Source organism: Schistocerca piceifrons, chromosome 5 (genome assembly GCF_021461385.2).
Source record: "Schistocerca piceifrons isolate TAMUIC-IGC-003096 chromosome 5, iqSchPice1.1, whole genome shotgun sequence".
Lineage (NCBI taxonomy): Eukaryota > Metazoa > Arthropoda > Insecta > Orthoptera > Acrididae > Schistocerca > Schistocerca piceifrons.
Genome location: NC_060142.1, coordinates 468,985,227 through 469,005,782, shown reverse-complemented (window position 1 = coordinate 469,005,782; position 20,556 = coordinate 468,985,227). Strand labels below are relative to the sequence as shown.

At 44.1% G+C, this 20,556-nt stretch overlaps 1 protein-coding gene across 1 annotated transcript in view; it reads left to right on the top strand.

Annotated features, from left to right (window-relative positions):
• The window catches only part of LOC124799078, a 130,265-nt gene that overhangs the window by 24,750 nt on the left and 84,959 nt on the right, over window positions 1–20,556 (top strand). Inside the window, exons 2-3 of the mRNA XM_047262616.1 lie at window positions 11,296–11,622; window positions 20,100–20,302. Coding sequence (XP_047118572.1) covers window positions 11,296–11,622; window positions 20,100–20,302 — 530 coding nt within the window. The remainder of the gene's footprint in view (window positions 1–11,295; window positions 11,623–20,099; window positions 20,303–20,556) is intronic.

Below are 20,556 nucleotides of genomic sequence, written 5' to 3'. Positions count from 1 at the left end.
AATCGCGACACCCAGCGTTGAAATACGCTGTTTCCTTACGAGTGGCCGCAGAAGACATTTCAGACACACGACGCTCACAGCATCGACGAGGAAAGGCCTCCGACAGTGGCATAAGGGCGACAAAGGAAGCATCGCTTTCTTTGGGGCATTGATTCCCACACATTTCGCGATCGAAACCGACAGTTCGCAGTGCGATGAGCAACAGAAGGGCTTTCTTGGCAGCCTTTGACACTGCTGGCACCTTGTGGACGATCACCTTTCTTGACCGACATCATGTCATCCTCAATGAAAGTGATATGATCCATCTGGAAAGTAGTGCGACGGCAGGAAGACGGTAGGCGTATTTCTGCTTCTGAAAGACGACGTCTATTCAAATTTCACACCACACGCGTTATTATTGCGCTAGTAGCGCCACTACAAGGAAGCAAAACAGCTTTGCATTAAATAACACGCTGTACCGTTGGTGAGCGTTAGTTACCTTGAGACTGGAAGTGGTGAGTTGATGTTAGTGAAGAACGCCTTTAAGCGGCAAAGATGCCATTATCAACAGCTCACTGAGTTTGAACGAGGTCGTGTAATAGGGCTGCGAGAAGTTGGATGTTCCTTCTGCAATTCTACAGAAAGACTTGACAGGAACGTAGCCATTGTTCGTGATTGCTGGCAGGAGTGGTCACGAGAATGTACGATTGCAGCAAGACCGGGCTGCATACGGTCACGTGGCACCACCGAGAGGTAAGACCATCGCGTTCGCCATACGGCTCTGACGCATCGTACTGCAGTTTGAGCGGCAGTCGACTCTGTTGTGACACATCGAACTCTTACAAATCGATTACTTCAAGGACAGCTCCGAGCCAGATACCTTATAGCAGGGCTTCCCAACCTTTTCAGCTGGCGGACTCCTTCTTCAGTCGAAAACCCATGGTGGACCCCAAGTCAGTCAAGAGCACAGCAACTTTAAATTTCAGAGCGAAACCCATGGGAACTGAAAGCTTCTTTAATGCAAGTTCCATGTTCCCAATAACCCCCCCCCCCCCTCCTCCCTGCCCCCCCCCCCCCAAGTTTGGTTTAGAGATGAATGAAAACAGCTTGAAGGTCAAAAATCGACTTATGAAATAGGTAGTGCACTGAAAAAGCAAGTTTAGCGTTTAATGATGCCTGGGGGCGCATACGTACCAGCGAGCGCTCTGATTGGTCGACAAAGCTCGCTCTGCACATGCGTAAAAGGTTTCAGCGCATCTACCGCCGTGAGACGGCGCACAAACGACCCCCGTATTGTTACGAAACAATCAGAGAAGCCGCATTTTCCGGCACTAAACTGTGTATGCGTTCTCACTTAGGAACCACAAAGGCTGCTTGGGAATACGACCTGAAGTAAATGTACATGTTTTTCACACGAAAAAAAGTGATGAATTTGATTTTCACATTTTTATTCAATAATTTTACTCATTAGTTTACACGATTTGGTGAAGGGTGGCCGCGGCCCCCTGGAAATTGCCGGCGGAGCCCTAAGGAGTCCGCGGACCACACGTTGGGAAGCCCTGCCCTATAGCGTTCACTCCGCTGACCCCAAACCACCTCCTTTTACGACTTCAGTGGTGTCAGGCGAGAGCTCGTTGGAGGATAGGGTGGAGGGAGGTCAGTTGTGTTTTCTGATGAAAGCTGGTTTTCCTCAGTGCCAGTGATGGCAAGAGCGCAAAATCCCCAAGACTGCCAAAATTTCACAGAAGTTCGAAATATAGCGCGTACTTCAATGCGAAACGCTTTTAATAATTTCCACAACGAAACTCTGTCTCCAAATCTGCCAGAAAGCCCAAAGACATTCCGGTCATACATAAAGCACACCAGTGGCAAGACGTAATCAATACCTTCGCTGCGCGATAACAACTCTGAAGTCACTGATGACAGTGCTACTAAAGCAGAGTTCATGGTTTTTCCAAAATTCCTTCACCGAAGAAAACGAAGTAAATATTCCTGAATTCCAATCAAGAACAACTGCCAAGATGATAAACATGGAGGTAGATATGCTTGGTGTCGCAAAGCAGCTTAAATCACTTAATAAAGGCAAGGCTTCAGGTCCAGATTGGTATACCAGTCAGGTCCCTTTCAGAGTATGCTGATACTCCACATTTAGCAATTATATACAACCACTCACTCACAGAAAAATCCTTACCTAAAGACTGGAAAATTGCTCAAGTTACACCAATGCCCAAAAAAGGAAGTAGAAGTAATCCGTTGAATTACAGGTCCATATCACAAACGTCGATTTACAGTAGGATTCGGGAACGTGTACTATATTCGAACATTATGAAGTACTTCGAAGAAAACGATTTATTGACACATAGTCAGCATGGATTCAAAAAATATTGTTCCTGATCTATATAAACGATATAGGAGACAATCTTAGTATCGCTTTTAGATTGTTTGCAGATGATGCTGTCATTTACCGTCTTGTAAAGTCATCAGATTATCAAAAAGAACTGTAAAATGATTTAGATAAGATATCTGTAAGGTGCGAAAACTGGCAATTGACCCTGAATAAAGAAAATTATGAAGTTATTCCCATGAGTACAAAAAGAAAAATCACTAAATTTCGATTACGCGATAAGCCACACATATCTGAAAGCTGTAAATTCAACTAAATACTTAGGAATTACAATTAGAAATAACCTAAATTGGAACGATCACATAGATAATGCTGTGGGTGACGTCACGTGTGCTGCACTGCTGTTGAAATAGCTCGTTAATATTTTATAAATTTTAGACTTCATTTACTTATTTTAAAATTTATTTGTTTTAATGTTTGCCGTAAAAGCAACTTATTAGTGGTTTTTCATTAATCTCAGTCTTTCATCCTGTGTTATTGATTCGAGTGGTCCATTATTTGTGAGTCTGCTTTCGTCGTTCGTCTAAGCCTTGCGCCTCGGTAGTGTGTTTACATTTTGCGGCGTGCACTGCAGCTGTAGCGGTTATAAGCTAAGTACTGACAAACTTATTTATGCGCTGTAATACAGTTATTAAATTTAATAGATTTCAGCGGTGTTACGTGCCGTTTGTGGCGAAACAACGACTTAATAAACTTTTGTAATAGTTCGCATGCTGTGTTTCATAGAGTTTTCAGTGTGTTGAAGTCGTTTAGTAAATTTCGTGCTTTAGTCTTCAACTGTGTTACAGTAGTCGTTTTAATTTTTTGATTTTAGCTAATAATTTAGTGAAGTTTTGCTGGTATTGGTATCGGCTGTGCTGTAGTAGTTTTAATACAAGTAGCTGCTTTCTTAGGCAGAGAATTTGGAGACCATTATTGTTAGTTCTTAAGTAGTTCTACTGGTGTAACTGAACTTTGGTAACGTAGACGTATAGTTTCTTTCAGTAACTGTAAAATTTTACCATGAGTGAAAAGTGTGGGCTCTGTCGTAGGTTTGTGAGTAGTGGATTACGGTGTGGGATTTGTTCAAAGTATTTTCATTGGGGGGAATGCAGTGGGGAAGTCAGTGGTCATTTTAGGGAGATCCTCTCCTGGGAATGTAGAGTCTGTAGTAGAAACAAGTTAATAGAGGAACAGGAGCGTAAGATCTGTGCCCTTCAGATGCAGTTACAATGCGCAAAGGAGGAACTAGATAGGTTGAAGAGGGTGAAGGGCGGTGGGGAATGGGAACTGGCAGTTGGCAAGAAGGTAGCTAGGAAGAGGGGGTATTCAGACAGTTTTACTTTGCATACATGCAATAGATACGACCAACTGTCAGAGTTGAGTTGAGAGGAGCCTCGTGTAGCCGTAGATGTAGGTAACTTTCAGCAGTCCTCAACAATTAGGAGACCTAGGTTAGTTCCAAAGTCTAGCAGAAAGAAGGTTCTGCTGCTAGGTAGTTCCCACGGTAGAGGTGTGGGCCAGCAGTTGCAGGAAGTGTTGGGGAGTGAGTACCAGGTCACCAGCATTGTGAAGCCTAGTGCAGGGTTGGCTCAGGTGACTGAAAGCATAGGGGAACTATGTAAGAATTTTACGAAAGAGGATCAGGTAGTGATAGTGGGTGGAGCAGGGAACAGTCTCGATAGGGACGGGGAATATGATGTCAGTGGTGACTTGGTTAAGATAGCTACTCAAACTGGTGGCACTAATGTGCATTTCGTGCAACTGTTTCAGCGTCATGATCGGCCTCACCTTAATGCGGCTGTTAGGCGCGTTAATGTGGGGCTGGGGAGGGCACTGATGGCGGAGGGCATGGATCACATCTCAGTGGTGCCAGTTGGGTCTATCAGTAGATGGGGTTTCACTAGGCGGGGCCTGCACCTCAATAGGTATGGGAAGGGGAGGCTGGCTAAGCTTATAGGTGACAGTGTAGTGGGTGGTGATGGTGGTGGTGGTAGTGGTATCACTCATGGAAAAATTCCTGTAGTAGTTGGTGTTAGAGCTGCACCTTTTTTAAACTGAAGTCAGCAGATAGGTATACATGCTTAAAGTAAGTGTTCACCTCCAGAGGATGTAATGTTTCCAAGTAGAGAAGGAATTAGCATATTTCATCACCTACAAGAGGTATTAGAGTTAAACTTAGTGAACTGCTAATAGATGATAACTCTGAAATTATTGGTATATCAGAGCACCACTTAAATAATTTGATAATTCAGAGACTTCCTTTACCAGGCTACAGATTAGCTGGCTGTTTCTCAAGGAGTTCCTTGCGGGGTGGGAGAGTGGCTCTGTACGTAAAAAACAGTATTTCATTTGAGTCCATTGACGTGTCACGACACTGCACTGAACAGATATTTGAAAGCTGTGCAGCATTAGTTGAATTTAGTGAAACTAAACTTCTAATTTCTGTTGTTTATAGGTCCCCTAACTCCGACTTCAGAGCATTTTAGCTTAAGCTAGAGAGGGTTCTTCATTCACTTTGTAGGAAGTACCAGAAAGTAGTTATATGTGGTGACTTCAATATTAATTTTGTACATGATTGTGCAAGAAAAAGGATGTTGGTAGATCTCCTAAATTCATATGATCTGATGCAAACTGTGTTTTTTCCAACTAGGGTGTAGGGGAACAGTAGCACAGTCATAGACAATATTTTTATTCATTCTTCATTACTAGATGGGCATTCTGTTAGTAAAAGGGTAAATGGCCTTTCAGACCATGCTGCACAAATTTTAACACTAAAAGGTTTTTGTACTCAAAACAATGTCGTATTTAATTACAAACTACGTAGGAAAGTTAATCCAACAGCAATAGAGAGTTTTTCAAAACTTGTCAAGGAACAAGAGTGGCAAGATGTTTATAGTGCCGATAATATAGGTGATAAATACAATGCTTTCCATAACACATTTCTCATGCTCTTTGAGAGTTGCTTTCCATTAGAACATTCTAAACGGGGTACTAGCAGTAATGGACAGCCCGTTTGGATGACTAGTGGGATAAGGATATCATGTAGAACAAAGCAGGAATTATATCAAAATGTTAGTAGTCACAATCAAGCTACAGTAGCCCATTACAAACAGTATTGTAAGGTGCTTAAAAATGTTATTAGCAAGGCAAAAAGTATGTGGTATGCAAACAGAATAGCTAATTCACAGGATAAAATTAAAGCCATATGGTCAGTTGTGAAGCAAGTGTCTGGTCAGCAGCACAAGGTTGATGATATAAAGTCAGTTCGCAGTAATAATATTTCTGTTACTGATAAATCATATATGTACAGTATTTAACAGCCATTTTTGAGCATTGCTGGTGAATTAAATAAAAATTTAGTTTCTACAGGAAATCATGTAAATTTCTTAGCAAATGCCTTTCCGAGATTGACGTCTGAAATACTCCTCTGTGATACAGACAAGAGGGAGATTGAGTCAATAATTAAATCACTGAAGACTAAGGACTCTCACAGTTATGATGGAGTGTCTAGTAGAATATCAAAGTACTGTGCTGCACATGTTAGCCATGTATTTAGCCATATTTGTAATTTTTCCTTTAGGAATGGTCAGTTTCCTGAGCGATTAAAATACTCAGTAGTGTTTCTATGCCATCAGTGTTTGCAAAAAGTATCGAAAAGGCTGTGTATGGAAGGTTAATTGATCATTTTATATCACACGATTTGCTGTCAAATGTACAGTTTGGCTTTAGATGTCGTTTGACAACTGAAAATGCTATATTCTCTTTTCTCTGTGAGAAAGAGAAATCAGGGCTTGCACAGAAAAAATTAAGCTCTTGTTTTTCCCGCGCGGTGTTCTAGGGTGGAACGGTAGAGAGACAGCTTGAAGGTGGTTCATGAAGCTTGTGCCAGGCACTTCATTGTGAATAGCAGAGTAAACATGTAGATGAATGTAGATGTAGATTTGTGGGTTAGGAGGGGGCCAGTTGAGGGCCTGCAACAAATCTAAATGCGTGTTAGACTCATTAGATCTACAGTTGGAGCTATAGTCTGGTTTGATACTCCCTGTGACAGCAGAAGCACTCTCGTGGTTATCCCACGCACCCTAATGTGAGTCTCGTAATTCGATGTGTTTTGCTGCCATCCATAAACAGCATTCCAGGGGTATTTTCCAACAGGATAACGCTCGTCCACATACCGCTGTTGTAAGGCAACATGTTCTGCAGAGCGTCGGCATGTTGCCTTGACCTGCTCAATCATCACATCTGTGTCCAATCGAGCACGTATGGGACACCATCGGACGACAACTACAGTTCATCCACAAACAGCATTATCCGTTCCTGTACTGAGCGACCAAGTGCAACGGACATTTCCATATGACGAAGCAACATACGGCACCTGTACAACACAATTCATGAACGTTTGTGTACTTGCACACAATACTCTAACAGTTACACTCGTTTTTAATTTTCCAGCATTTCACATTTGCGATGGCTTATCTTTCGCTTACATGAACCTGTGATGTTGCAATTGCATCACTCTGCATTAATTATTTTTGGTGTTGTAGTTTGTTCCGTCAATGTATATATAAGACAATGTCGAAGCCACAATGTTACCACCTCAGGCCTTACCTGTAGAAATCTGACATCGAAAGACAGTTACACATCGAAGAGTGCCACAACCGATGTTATTCGCCCTCCAATGGTAGTATTGCGATACTCTCTGCAACAAGCGGATACTTCGGCTTGTCGTGGCTGGCTGTGGTGCGTTTTTACGTAGCTTGAGTTGGATCTAATGATCTATAGATGTAAGAGTGCTGACCATAGCTAGAAGCGACACATTAGCAAGCTGACAACTGTTGAAATTATCGGTCATCAGGTGGTATGTTCTCGGATACGATAGAAGCCTCAGCTACCAGCTGCACGTCGTCTTCTATGGTAATGCCGACTGCTCATTTTCTATCTCCTGGAAGGTGCCTGGTGAAAAATCGGCAAAATAAAAGAGGAGAGGTTCAGGCTTTAATTCAGGCCATGAGGCGTGCCTGGGTATCTCATTGCTGAAGAGCATTTCCTAATGGAGTCGATCCATTTGGTTCCATTTACTGTCAGATACCAGTTTTATTCTGTTAAGAAGTACCGTATCAGTGTACTGCACCGCTAAGTGAGACATTCGTTCCCACTACGTACTCCTTTGATAGATATCATAATTACAGACACTGAGATTTCGCAACGGTTCCTATCAGAGCACGTAAGGACATATGCCGTATTTCACAGGTCCACAAGTACTTTACAGTTCATTTATTGATACGTTGATGACGCAACTACGAGTGTCTTTCTTTCTTGTGTTTGTAAGATTGTGAGTAAACAGTGTCCACGTTTCCAGAGAGCTTTCTGTAAACAATGTTATATAACTGATAATCTCAAAAATGGTTCAAATGGCTCTGAGCACTATGGGACTTAACTTCTAAGGTCATCAGTCCCCTAAGAACTACTTAAACCTAACTAACCTAAGGACACCACACACATCCATGCCCGAGGCAGGAGTCGAACCTGCGACCGTAGCGGCCACGCGGTTCCTGACTGTAGCGCCTAGAAACGCACGGCCACCCCGGCCGGCTAACTGGTAATCTTCCTACCTTGGAGTTTAAACTCATATGTCGACTGCTAAATTATAATACAAGTAATTTCAGTTCGTATTAAAAAGTTTACTATTGTAAAATTTCTTTATCAAGCCAGAGGAAGGAGTATCATCGTCTTGGCGGATTACGTTGCATACTAGTTCGTTTATGGAAAATGAATACTGGAGCAGTGTTACGCAACACAACTTTTTTTTAAGGTGAAAGGAGGGTACGTGAAGTGACTAGAAACCTCTACGCTGCAGCTTCCAGAAAGCTTAACCTATCTTTTGAGGACAGATTTGTCGTAGAACTACGATTGTTTAATAAAAACATTTTTGTTTCTCGCATATACTTCATTATTTTCGGAACATAGAGAAATTTACTTAGGACTTACAACACCATAATCACACACATTTCCATTGTTCATGTTACACCAAGAATCGTTTCATGTTGGTCATATTCAGGGTGGACCATTTTAATCCATAAGTGGGAATAAATCGGGATAGAGACGAGATACAGCAAATCGTTTTGGGTAAAAGTTATAGATAACAAAGAGGATCACGCACTGTTACTAATGTCCGTGATCTTGAACGTGATTTTCAAAGTGATACGGAGGTTAAATTGTCTTTTTTATTGTTTTATTCTTTTATTTATTTATTTTTATAATGGAAACCCTAATATTTGATTCAAGATCTGAAGAGAGTACAAATTTTGGGTGTAAAATGACACAATATTCAAGGTCGTGGCAAGGTTAAGTCAAAGTCAAATAAGCAAATATGTTTTTAGTTTAGTAGGGATTAACTCGGAATAGAGGACGGATAGAGCAAAATACAATGTTGGAAGCAGATTGGGAGGGGTGTAAAGGGTCAGGTATCAATAACAATAACCATGATCTTAAAGGTAATTGTCAAAGGTCATTCAAATGTTGAGTTTTGTTTAATGTAAAAATCGCTATTTCTGACTTCGGATTTGAAAAGAGCAAACAGGGATTGGAACTTTAAGTTTTACTTGAGGTGTTTATTGACAAAAATAAACGCATCACAGCGTGTAAATGTTACTGTGATACGTGTAAGACAGGGCAAACATAAAGAAAACGTAGATCATTGATTTAAAGTTGCTGAATGAGTCCCCTCGCCTCTCATTCCAAGGGATGCCCCTTCCAATTTGAATCTAACATTGTATTTTGCTGTATCCTTTGTGCATTTTAAGTTAATCCCTATTAGAACTGAATGCGGATTTGCTTGTTTGACCTTCAACGGGTTAGCCTTGACCTCGATTAATATATCATTTTGTACGTGAAATCTGCAGCTGTTTTAAACTCGAATTAATTATTAAAGCTCTCTTTAAAAAAATCACCTTAACCCCCCGAATCACCTTAAAATCAAGTTCAAAGTCACGGCAATTAGTTGTAGTGCGTGACCTTCTTTGCCTCCTACAGCTTTTATCCAAAACATTCTGACGTATCTCACTCCATCTTGAGTTATTCCTCATTATAGACTAAATTTTCCACCCTGTACATTCGCAAACAGATGCGTTATTTTCGCTACAAAATGTTTCTAGTCTCTGGCTTGAAGTCTTAGTGGATTTTCTTCATTGTCTGCTTATTTCTTACAAGTGTAGAAAGGGAGAGCTGTATTCTTCAAGAGCTGCTCTGCTACATTAAACTGAAACATGGGTGCTGGGTTCAGTATGTGGTACATCGCGCTTGCATGTAGCATTTACGGGGTGATTACGATTAAAGTTAAACTTTCAGAACGCTGTAGAAATAACAGCACTGGTCAGAATGACGTCAAATTGCAACGGAACATTATTGGAGAAGGGGGTAAAGCGTATGGCAGAAGACAAAAAAAGTGTGGAAATTGATCAATAGATGGCGCTGTATGTGCCAGAATACGTAAATGAAACACCTGTCAGGCGCACGGCCCACTGAAGTTGGTGTAAACACGCTGGGAACACGGGTTTTCCTCCTTTCGCGTATGTGACTGTCTCAATGCAGGATCGCGCTCAGCTTCTAAAGCTGTGTTACAAGAATGATGGCTGTGCACATGTCGCTCTGCAGAAGTTCCGGACACTGAAGTGTTGGTCCGATGACAGCCGTGGGTCTGGAGAAAATGATTCGTAAAAATTCTAAAAGACGGGTTCTTTTGTGTGCAACCTGGTAGAGTGAGGAAACGAATTGATTCGACGTCACTGGAAGCAATTGCCACAGCATTGCAGGAGGAGACGAGTGGGGGTGTGCAAACGTGTAGTGCACGGAGAATTACCCAAGCACTGGACATACCCACGATCACGCTGCTTAAAATCCTACGAAACATCCCCAGTTGCTATCCATTCAAAATTACTCATGTGCACGAGTTGCTTTCTGTTGACCTGCTAGCAAGAGATACCTTTACTTTAGAATCTCTTCCTCACATGAAAGTGGACAATGATTGGCTGTGGAAGATTTTGTGGACAGACGAAGCCCGATTCCATGTGACGGGTTATGTCAATACACAGAATTGTCGAATATGGGCAACGGAAAATCCACACACAAATCAACCAGTACAAGTTCATCCTGAAAAGGTCACTGTGTGGTGCGGGTTTACGGCATCATTTATCAGATGGTTCTGAGCACTATGGGACTTAACATCTGAGGTCATCAGTCCCCCAGAACTTGGAACTATTTAAACGTAACCAACCTAAGGACATCACACACATGCATGCCCGAAGCAGGAATCGAACCTGCGACCGTGGCGGTCGCGCGATTCCAGAGTGTAGCGCCTAGAACCGCTCGGTCACCCCGGGCGGCATCATTTATCATAGGGCCATAGTTCTTCGAAGAGTCAGGTGCTTCCGGTCCCGTTACCTGTACAGTCACCGGTATGCGCGACGAGTGTCTTTTGCGCAACCATGTCAATGCAGCTCTCCAACAGCGTGGATGTGTGGATGGGATCATTTTTATGCCAGATAGCGCTCCTCCGCACGTTGCAAATACAGTTAAGCAGCCGCTGAAACGACATTTCGGAAATGCTAGAATCATCAGCCACTACTTCCCTACAGTCTGGCCGTCCTGATCACCTGATCTTAATCCGTCTGACATCTGGCTGTTGGGCTATCTGAAAGATGTTGAGTTCAGTGTTCCGATAGCAAACTTAGCTGCATTGAAGGCACGCATTGCGCAACACATTCTGAACGTGACCCCGGAAACACTTCGATCAGTTGTGGAACATGCTCGATTTCAACTTGTTGCAGAAAGTGGTGGTCAGCGTATAAGGCGTCAAGGAGAGGAGAAAAACAGTATAAATACACGTCAGTTTGTCCGTTACGAGTGTGTATTTAATATAGGTTGAGACGCAGCTGCCAGGCAGTACCGGTTGAACGCCAGGCGGCACGCGCGCAGGTTCCGCGCCGAGCAGCGGCTGCTGCTGGCGGTGGGAGGCAGCTGCCCGCCCCTGCGCTGGGGGTGGCGCCGCGGCGCCGCGCTGGTGCTGCTGGTGGCGTGCGGCGGTCAGCCGCTGGCGTGGCGGCCGCTCGCGACGCCCCCCAGCCAGCGCGCTGCCAGGCCCTGGCAGCGCCCTCTGGGAGCTCAGCCCACGCAGGACCTGCCGCCCACGCCGGACCTGCAGGGCGCATCCTTGGTCGTCGCCACTTTCCCCTACCATCCTTTCAGCACCTACGACAACGGTTAGTTTGCATTCAACTACTATTCTTATATTACTGAACGTAATGCCATTTCGAAATACTAAGTACAGTAGAGCGTCGATTATCCGAGGTAATTGGGGGACATGGGTGTTCGGAAAACTGGTTTGTTCGGATAATCGAACTGTACATGTTTATTTGCCAAAAACAAGTGCTGTACAGTAAATTTATTCATAAAAACGGGCATCTCTTTTAGTATTACAAAGCAACATACAAAGGCAACTTCAGTAGGAATATATAGTATGTGGCACAGTTTATTAAACAAAAATATATACATATTACATACGCATTTTGCATGAACAATATACACAGTATACAAAATTAACGTTTAAAAAAATCCTTTATTTTGGTCTGCCTAAGCAATATCCCCGTACTTGTCCCTCATAGAAAGGACAAAACGTTTACGTTTAAGCGTTTTGTATCGTCAAGTTCACTTCTTCACGCAGCAGCACAAAAGTGGTCGTAACAGAGAACAGAAGGTGACTGTTTGCACCGTGAGAAGCTCTTCTTGGGGGCGAGCAATCCTTCAAACTGCGCGGAGCGGCATGCCTCAACTCTAAGTTGGCGCAGCTGTTGCTGTGAACAGCTTCGATACTGCCGCTACTTCTACTGCCAGTGCCAAGCCGACAGAAGTGTGCAGATCGTTGAAACACAGCGACTGGCGCCTTGTGAAGGCCCCATTAGAAGGAATATTCCGCCAGCGGTGGCCCAGTGCGGCGACTACTGTGGGAAACTTGGTTTGGGAGTGATGGGGATGATGGACGGTAAGGTGGGAGAGTAACAGGTTCGAGCGAGTACACACTTCGGTTAAGCGGGCGTTCGGTTGACCGACGTTCGGATAATCGACGCTCTACTGTACTACGTTTTGACTCTTAGATAGTGTTCAGATGTGGAACGACGATGAATCAGTGTCACAGTTTTAAGTCTCTTGTTAGACAGATAAAATAATTTTCTCCGATAGGATCTGAACTGGTCACTTTCCAACCAACGCTAATACACTACTGGCCATTAAAATTCCTACACCACGAAGATGACGTGCCACAGACGTGAAAATTAACCGACAGGAAGAAGATGCTGTGATATGCAAATGATTAGCTTTTCAGAGCATTCACACAAAGTTGGCGCTAGTGGCGACACCTACAACGTGCTGACATGAGAAAAGTTTCCAACCGATTTCTCATACAGAAACAGCAGTTGACCGGCGTTGCCTGGTGAAACGTTGTTGTGATGCCTCATGTAAGGAGGAGAAATGCGTACCATCACGTTTCCGACCTTGATAAAGATCGGAGTGTAGCCTACCGCGATTGCGGTTTATCGTATCGCGACATTCCCGCTCTCGTTGGTCGAGATCCAATGACTGTTAGCAGAATATGGAATTTGTGGGTTCAGGAGGATAATACGGAACGCCGTGCTGGATCCCAACGGCCTCGTATCACTAGCAGTCGAGATGACAGGCATCTTATCCTCCTGGCTGTAACGGATCGTGCAGCCATGTATCGATCCCTGAGTCAACAGATGGGGACGTTTGCAAGACGACAACCATCTGCACGAACAGTTCGACGACGTTTGCAGCAGCATGGACTATCAGCTCGGAGACCACGGCTGCGGTTACCCTCGACGCTGCATCACAGACAGGAGCGCTTGCGATGGTGTACTCAACGACGAACCTGGGTGCACGAATGGCAAAACGTCATTTTTTCGGATGAATCCAGGGTTTGTTTACAAGATCGTGATGGTCGCATCCGTGTTTGGCGACATCGCGGTGAACGCACATTTTAAGCGTGTATTTGTCATCGCCATACTGGCGTATCACCCGGCGTGATGGTATGGGGTGCCATTGGTTACACGTCTCGATCATCTCTTGTTCGCATTGACGGCATTTTGAACAGTGGACGCTACATTTCAGATGTGTTACGACCCGTGGCTCTACCCTTCATTCGATCCCTGCGAAACCCTACATTTCAGCAGGATAATGCACGACCGCATGTTGCAGGTCCTTTACGGGCCTTTCTGGATACAGAAAATGTTCGACTGCTGCCCTGGCTACCACATTCTCCAGATCTCTCACCAACTGAAAACGTCTGGTCAATGGTGTCCGAGCAACTGGCTCGTCACAATACGCCAGTCACTACTCTTGATGAACTGTGGTATAGTGTTGAAGCTGCATGGGCAGCTGTACCTGTACACGCCATCCAAGCTCTATTTCACTCCATGCCCAGGCGTATCAAGGCCGTTATTACGGTCAGAGATGGTTGTTCAGGGTACTGATATCTCAGGATCTGTGCACCCAAATTGCATGAAAATGTAATCACATTCAGTTCTAGTATAATATATTTGTCCAATGAATACCCATTTATTATCTGCATTTTTTCTTGGTGTAGCAATTTTAATGGTTCAAATGGCTCTGAGCACTATGGGACTCAACTGCTGTGGTCATAAGTCCCCTAGAACCTAGAACTACTTAAACCCAACTAACCTAAGGACATCACTCACATCCATGCCCGAGGCAGGATTCGAACCTGCGACCGCAGCGAGCAATTTTAACGGCCAGTAGTGTACATAAGAATAATTTACTTACATCGGCTACAAAGGTGGGAATTGTCGTGTTTCACTCAAGGCGATGTGCAACAGTTTGGACTGCACTTTAAATGGAATATGATAATAGATTCGGTGGTCATGGTCTCATATTTCCATTTCACCATTATACACTGAGGTGACAAAGCTCATGAGATACCTCCTAATATAGTGTTGGACTTCCTTTAGGCCGGCACAGTGCAGTAGCTCGACGTGACACTGACCCAACAAGTCGTTGGAAGTCCTGTTCAGAAGTATGCAGCCATGCTGTCTCTATAGCCGTCCGTAATTGCGAAGGAGTTGTCGGTGGGAGTTTTTGCTCACGACGTGATCTCTCGATTATGTCCCATAAATGTTAGACAGAATTCATGTCAAGTGATCTGCGCGGCCAAATCATTCGCCCGAATTTTCCATATTTTCTTCAAACCAATCGCGAACAGTTGTTGCCCATTGGCATGGACACTGTCATCCACAACAGTTCCATCGTTGTTTTGGAACAAGAAGTCCATGAGTGGCTGCAAACGGTCTCCAAGTATGCGAACGTAACTACTCACAGTCAATGATTTATTCAGTAGGACCAGAGAACCCATTACATATAGATAAAGCGCACACAGTTCCGGCATAAAGTCAACCGCTGGCACTCCGGTCAGGAAGGTTACAGCAGAGAGGGCTATGAAGAAGACAGTAGCCCACTGCAAGCGATTGGCCCCTCTCTAAGACGACAACCCGACGGCAGCGCCCTCGACACTAAGAGGATATAAGTGCCACGCCGCCTGACCGCGGCCCTGACCGCCATCAGTGTTTTGTGTGTGTGCCGTCGTGTTTAGTGTTCAGTGTTCACCGTCCACTCCATCGTTCACCAGTGCCATCGTCATCTTCAGTGTTTGTGCGTCGTCTCATCAGCTAGCAGTGTGGATTATCGACGAGTGTGAACGGCTCCGTGTTTGTCTCTATGTGTCTCCTGTTTTATTGCCCACCGTTCTGTGACTTAAGTGTCTTCTCACTGTTTTTGCTCCTTGTATATTCTATGGCTGAAGAGCAGCGTAGTGCGCTGCTGACAGCCTGCCTGTTGTACAGGTTTTAAAATAACAATAAAGTAAAAAAAAAAAAACCGCGGCCCTGTTCAAGACCAGCGAGTGCGGCGAGTTCTACAGCGGCGAGTACAGGAATAGCATCACGACTAGTCATTTCGCTAACAGACACCATCTCCATATGGTTGCGGGTAACCAGCCATTGACCTGCTTGTTCTGTGCTGGATGCACACGCATTGCCCGAACTCTTACGGGACTCGGTAAGATTGTCTGCCGCGAGTAATGAGTGTAATGGGCAGGGGCACTACGAATGTAGAGTGTGGACATCAAGTCGGGAATGTGGGTCTCACGGGGAGCGTGCAAGGAATAAATCCCTGCAGTCGCAATATCCTCTGTGCCCTCAGTGTCTCAGATAGATAGAGCGTCTGCCATGTAAGCAGGAGATCCCGGGTTCGAGTCCCGGTCGGGGCACACATTTTCAACTGTTCCGGTTGATGTATGTCAAAGCCTGTCGACAGCTTAAGGTCTTGATTTAATTATCATTTTAGTCATTTCACTTCTACTACGTAGCATTGTCTATACTGAAGGGTTTTCTTATTTTACCTCTCACCCCTTTGCTTGTGACACATCTGTTTAACACAAAGTTAAGTTCTGTCATTTACCTTATTGCAATAAACACTCTTTAATACGATTTCCTTGAATTTTTGATTTATCGATCCGCGAAGCAGGTTTCGTAGGCATCCCATACTCGACAAGTAGGAAGGATACAACACACACCATTGTCGATCCATCACCAGCTTGCACAGTGCCTTTTTTATCACTAGAGTTCATGGCTTTATGGGGTGTGCGCTACACTAGAACCCTTCCACCAAGCCCTTACCAACTGAAATTGGGACTGATGTGATCAAGCCAGTCGTCTAGGGTCCAACAGATATGGCCACGAGGCCATCAGAGGCGCTGCAGGCGATGTCGTGTGTCAGCAAAGGCACTCGCATCGGTCCTCTGCTGCCATAGCCCATTAACGCCAAAGTTAGTCGCACTGTCCTAACGCATACATTATACGTAAACCCCACACTGATTCCTGCTGTTATTGCAAGCCATGTTGCTTGTCTGTTAGCGCCGACAGCTCTACGCTAACGCCGCTGCTCTCGGTCGTTAAGTGAAGGCCATCGGCCACTGCGTTGTCCATGGTGAGGGCTAGTGCCCGAAATTTGGTATTCTCGACACAGTGGGTCTCTGAAAATTGAATTCCCTAACGGTTTCCGAAATGAAATGCCCCATGCGTCTAGCTCCAACTACCATTCCGCGTTCAGAGTCTCTCGTGCGGCCATAATCACGTTGGAAATCTTTTCACATCAATCACCCGACTACAAAAGGCAGCTCTGCCAATGCCCTACGCTTTTATATGTGCATATCGCTATCCCGTTCCTTTTGTCACCTCAGTGCATAATCCATATTTTGGTAAAAGTTCCTACTCATTTTGATGCTGTGTATAAATCAGTGTGCTACAAGCAGTCACATTTCTTTGGCAGCGAGTGTCTATTTCAGCTGATATTCGTAATGAACCTTTCTTCCAGCATACACAAGAGAAACAATGCATTAAAATGTATAGGTGTTCATACTGTGAGTGTCCTGTCTCATCATCTTTCTTGAAATCATTATTACAGAAGTTTAACTTGACTCTACCTAATCCAGCGGGCTGCTTTCCTGCTATTCGCTTGTCATATAACAATGCCTGTCAGAAGAAACCAACTTTAATTGATTTTATTTCATTTTATCTCGTATCAGCATCCTATGTTATCTTTACCCGTAACCTAATCACGGTTCGCTTAGTGATGTTGTCTGTTGTGGAAGCGTTGGAACGTCCGCTTCGTTTTCACGAATGGGGAGCCATTACCTTCTCATGATAGGAAACACAATAGATCCACCAAGTCCATTACACATCGCAAAATGCGCATCCCGTATTTAGAATTGTTGTGGTTGGCAGGAGAGCCCACACCGTTTTACTAAAGGAGGCCGAAGGCACGCGTTTTAGCTCACTTGGGCTGGCGTGAGGTCTGGAACAGGACAAGGAAATTAGACTTTAGAAGAACGGACGTAGCTGGTGGAATACTTAACTTTAATCCATTAATGATGAATGTCGGTCTTGACGGTACATTGTTCACAATATCAATAGTAACTGATAATGGCGCCTTGCTAGGTCGTAGCAAATGACGTAGCTAAAGGCTAGGCTAAACTATCGCCTCGACAAATGAGGACGTAAGTAGGCAGTGAACCATCGCTAGCAAAGTCGGTTGTACAACTGGGGCGAGTGCTACGAAGTCTCTCTAGACCTGCCGTGTGGCGGCGCTCGGTCTGCAATCACTGATAGTGGCGACACGCGGGTCCGACGTATACTAACGGACCGCGGCCGATTTAAAGGCTACCACCTAGCAAGTGTGGTGTCTGGCGGTGACACCACAAGAATAATGCTACATTTCAGAATTAGGTTATATCTAATCAAACAGGGAACTTTCAGTATTGATCAAAACTTTAACTTGAAGTTTTATATTGTAGATCTTCTTAAACTTTAGAGTTCAACAATTTTTGCCCAAAGTGTGACTGCATCAGAGAGTGTCTTACTTTTGATACTTTCATTCTTCAGTTGTCATACTGAATAATTTGATGTCTCAGCTTAACAACCAAATCCAGAGTAATCACTGCAGAGAAGCGTGCTGCAAGGATGATGTGCGGAGTCAGTCCTCAACTTTGTTCAACTGCTAGAAAAGCCAGTAATACCACTGGCAGCCTCCAGTTAGGTTCGAAGAACTACTAGTAAATAATATTAGCAATCAGACCATAACATTACGTACGAAAATTGCCACTATTTTTCACTAGTTAACTTTATTGTTGTACAGAGGGGCACGAAGTGCGTAGGCATCATAACAACTGACTACACAAAAGCTTTGGCAAACACCAATTGAAATCATCTCTGCTTGAGAGCTTCACCTACACCCTAAGTGAATACACAAGACCTCGTATTCTTACCAGGTATAATTAACAGAAGAAATAGAGAGGATCGAATGAAGAGCGATGTGTTTCGTCATAAATTCGCTTGCTATCAGTGAAAGCGTTTCAGAGCAACTAATCAAACTCCAGTGCATACGCTACAAGAGAGGTGTTGTATGCTTTATGGAGAAATTTACTGTGAACAATCATAGAGTGAACGCTACAGAAAGATTCAGGCAACATACTACTTCCTCCAATATACACCACTCGAAATCACCACGACGAGAGTCAGAGAGAATCGAGCTTACATACACGCTTAGCAACAGCCATTCTTCCCACACACCACCCACGACTGAAAAAGGAAATGGGGAAGTAATTTTACTTTCAGATGTGCACTCCGCCACACACAGAGAAGTGATTTGTAGAATTAAGATATAGAGATAGATGTAGATCTTATCAGTATGAAAATAGAAGTATTTATGGAGGTTTAATGTAGATTAACAATAGAGAGCACAGTAATGCAAATTTCTGGCACGTAGCCACGTTTTCGCTCAGAAATTCTATAAACCTGCTGACACGCTCCACATCACAACTAGTTGTCACTAATTTAGGATTTTGTATGCCTGAATGACAAATGGGATAGGCTTCATTTATGCATGAATTCTGTGGCTTGATGCGACCCGCACATCTCAGTAACATATACATCCTACAACCTTAATTATTGATTGGACGTACGCCAGTCTTTGTCTCTCCCTACAGTTATTACATTCTGCTGCTTCCTTCAGTACCATGAAAGTTTTTCCTTGATGTTTTACCACATGTCTTATTATCCTGTCTCTTCTCCAAATCAATGTTCTCCACATACTTCGCTCTTCGAAGAGTCTGTGGAGAATGTCTGCATTTAGAATTCTATCAGCCAACTTAATTTTCAACGTTTCTCTACAACATTGCATCTCAGGTGCTTAGATTCTATTCTTTCCCGTTTTTGCCACACGTCACAATTCCTGACGTAGATTCTCATAAACTTCTTCCTCAAATTATAGCGTGTATTAGACACTAATAGCCTTCTTTTAGCAAGAAATGTTCTCTATGTATTGGTCTGCTTCCTATATCGCCTTTGCTCCACTGGCAATACGTTATTTTGCTTTCAAGATATGGGAATTTCTTCTCTTCGTCTACTACCTAGTCAACAGCCATAACGTTATTTTATCGCTACTCTTATTTATGATCCTCTTCATCAGTTTCGTCTTTTTTTGGTTTACACTCAGTCGATATTCTGTACTCATTATACTACTGATTCCATTCGACAGCTCCTGCAACAATTCCTCGGTTTCACTGAGGAATCCAGTGTCATCAGCGAATCATGTCACGCATATCATTTCACCTTGAACTTTAGTCCCACTCGAGGACCTTTCTTCCGTTTCTGTCAATGTTACATTGTGGCACAGGTTGAAGGCTGCATTCCCGCCGGACTCCCTTTTTAATCCGACTATTTCTCTGCTCTTCGTTGATCCATTATGGACCATGGGACAACGGCTGGCAAGTATGTCTTGATACAATAATTTCCCAACAGCCGTATATATTGTAGAAATTTATTTTATGAACTTCTTATGTGCTACCTGTTTCGGCATTACACTGATGCCATATTCAGGCCCCACAGGTCATAGTCGTAAAATCGACTCCGTGTATAGCGATACATAAGGCTGTTGGTAAATTATTGCATCAAGAAATATTTCTCTGTTGGTGTTTCATTCTTACTGCTCCCTCTAGGCTCTCGAGAGACACTTCCCTTACTGGAGACTGTGTAGTCTCCGAAGACGCCCTCGGAGGTTCCTGATCTACAGGCGTTTGTTTCTGTCTGAATGGCAGCAACGGGCCAGCTGGGCGGCGTCGAGATGCTGATCTGGCTGGAGGCGGCGCGCAGGCTGCACTGCACGTTTAGCGTGCGGGAGCCCGACGTCGACAACCGCTACGGCAACTTCTCCGGCAACGGCAGCGTCAGCGGCGGCGTCTTCCAGTTCCTCATGGACGGTACCGCCGACGTGGGCTTCGCCTCTGTCTGGCTCAGCACCGTAAGTACCGGTACCGCCCTACCGTTCCACAACATCATTAGCCGAGAAAGTGACCCGGCCGGAGTAGCAGCTCTGTCGTGTTAACGCACCGCATACAAGATGAGGTACTGTTGTCACATTACGTTACAGCTGACATAACAGGTGTAAAAGACGAGGTAAATATGTATGTTTTTGGATAAGGTCCGCCTTTAGCAAAACACATTTTTGTTTTTTAACCCAAACATGTTTCACTGCAGTTGCAGCATATTCAGTGG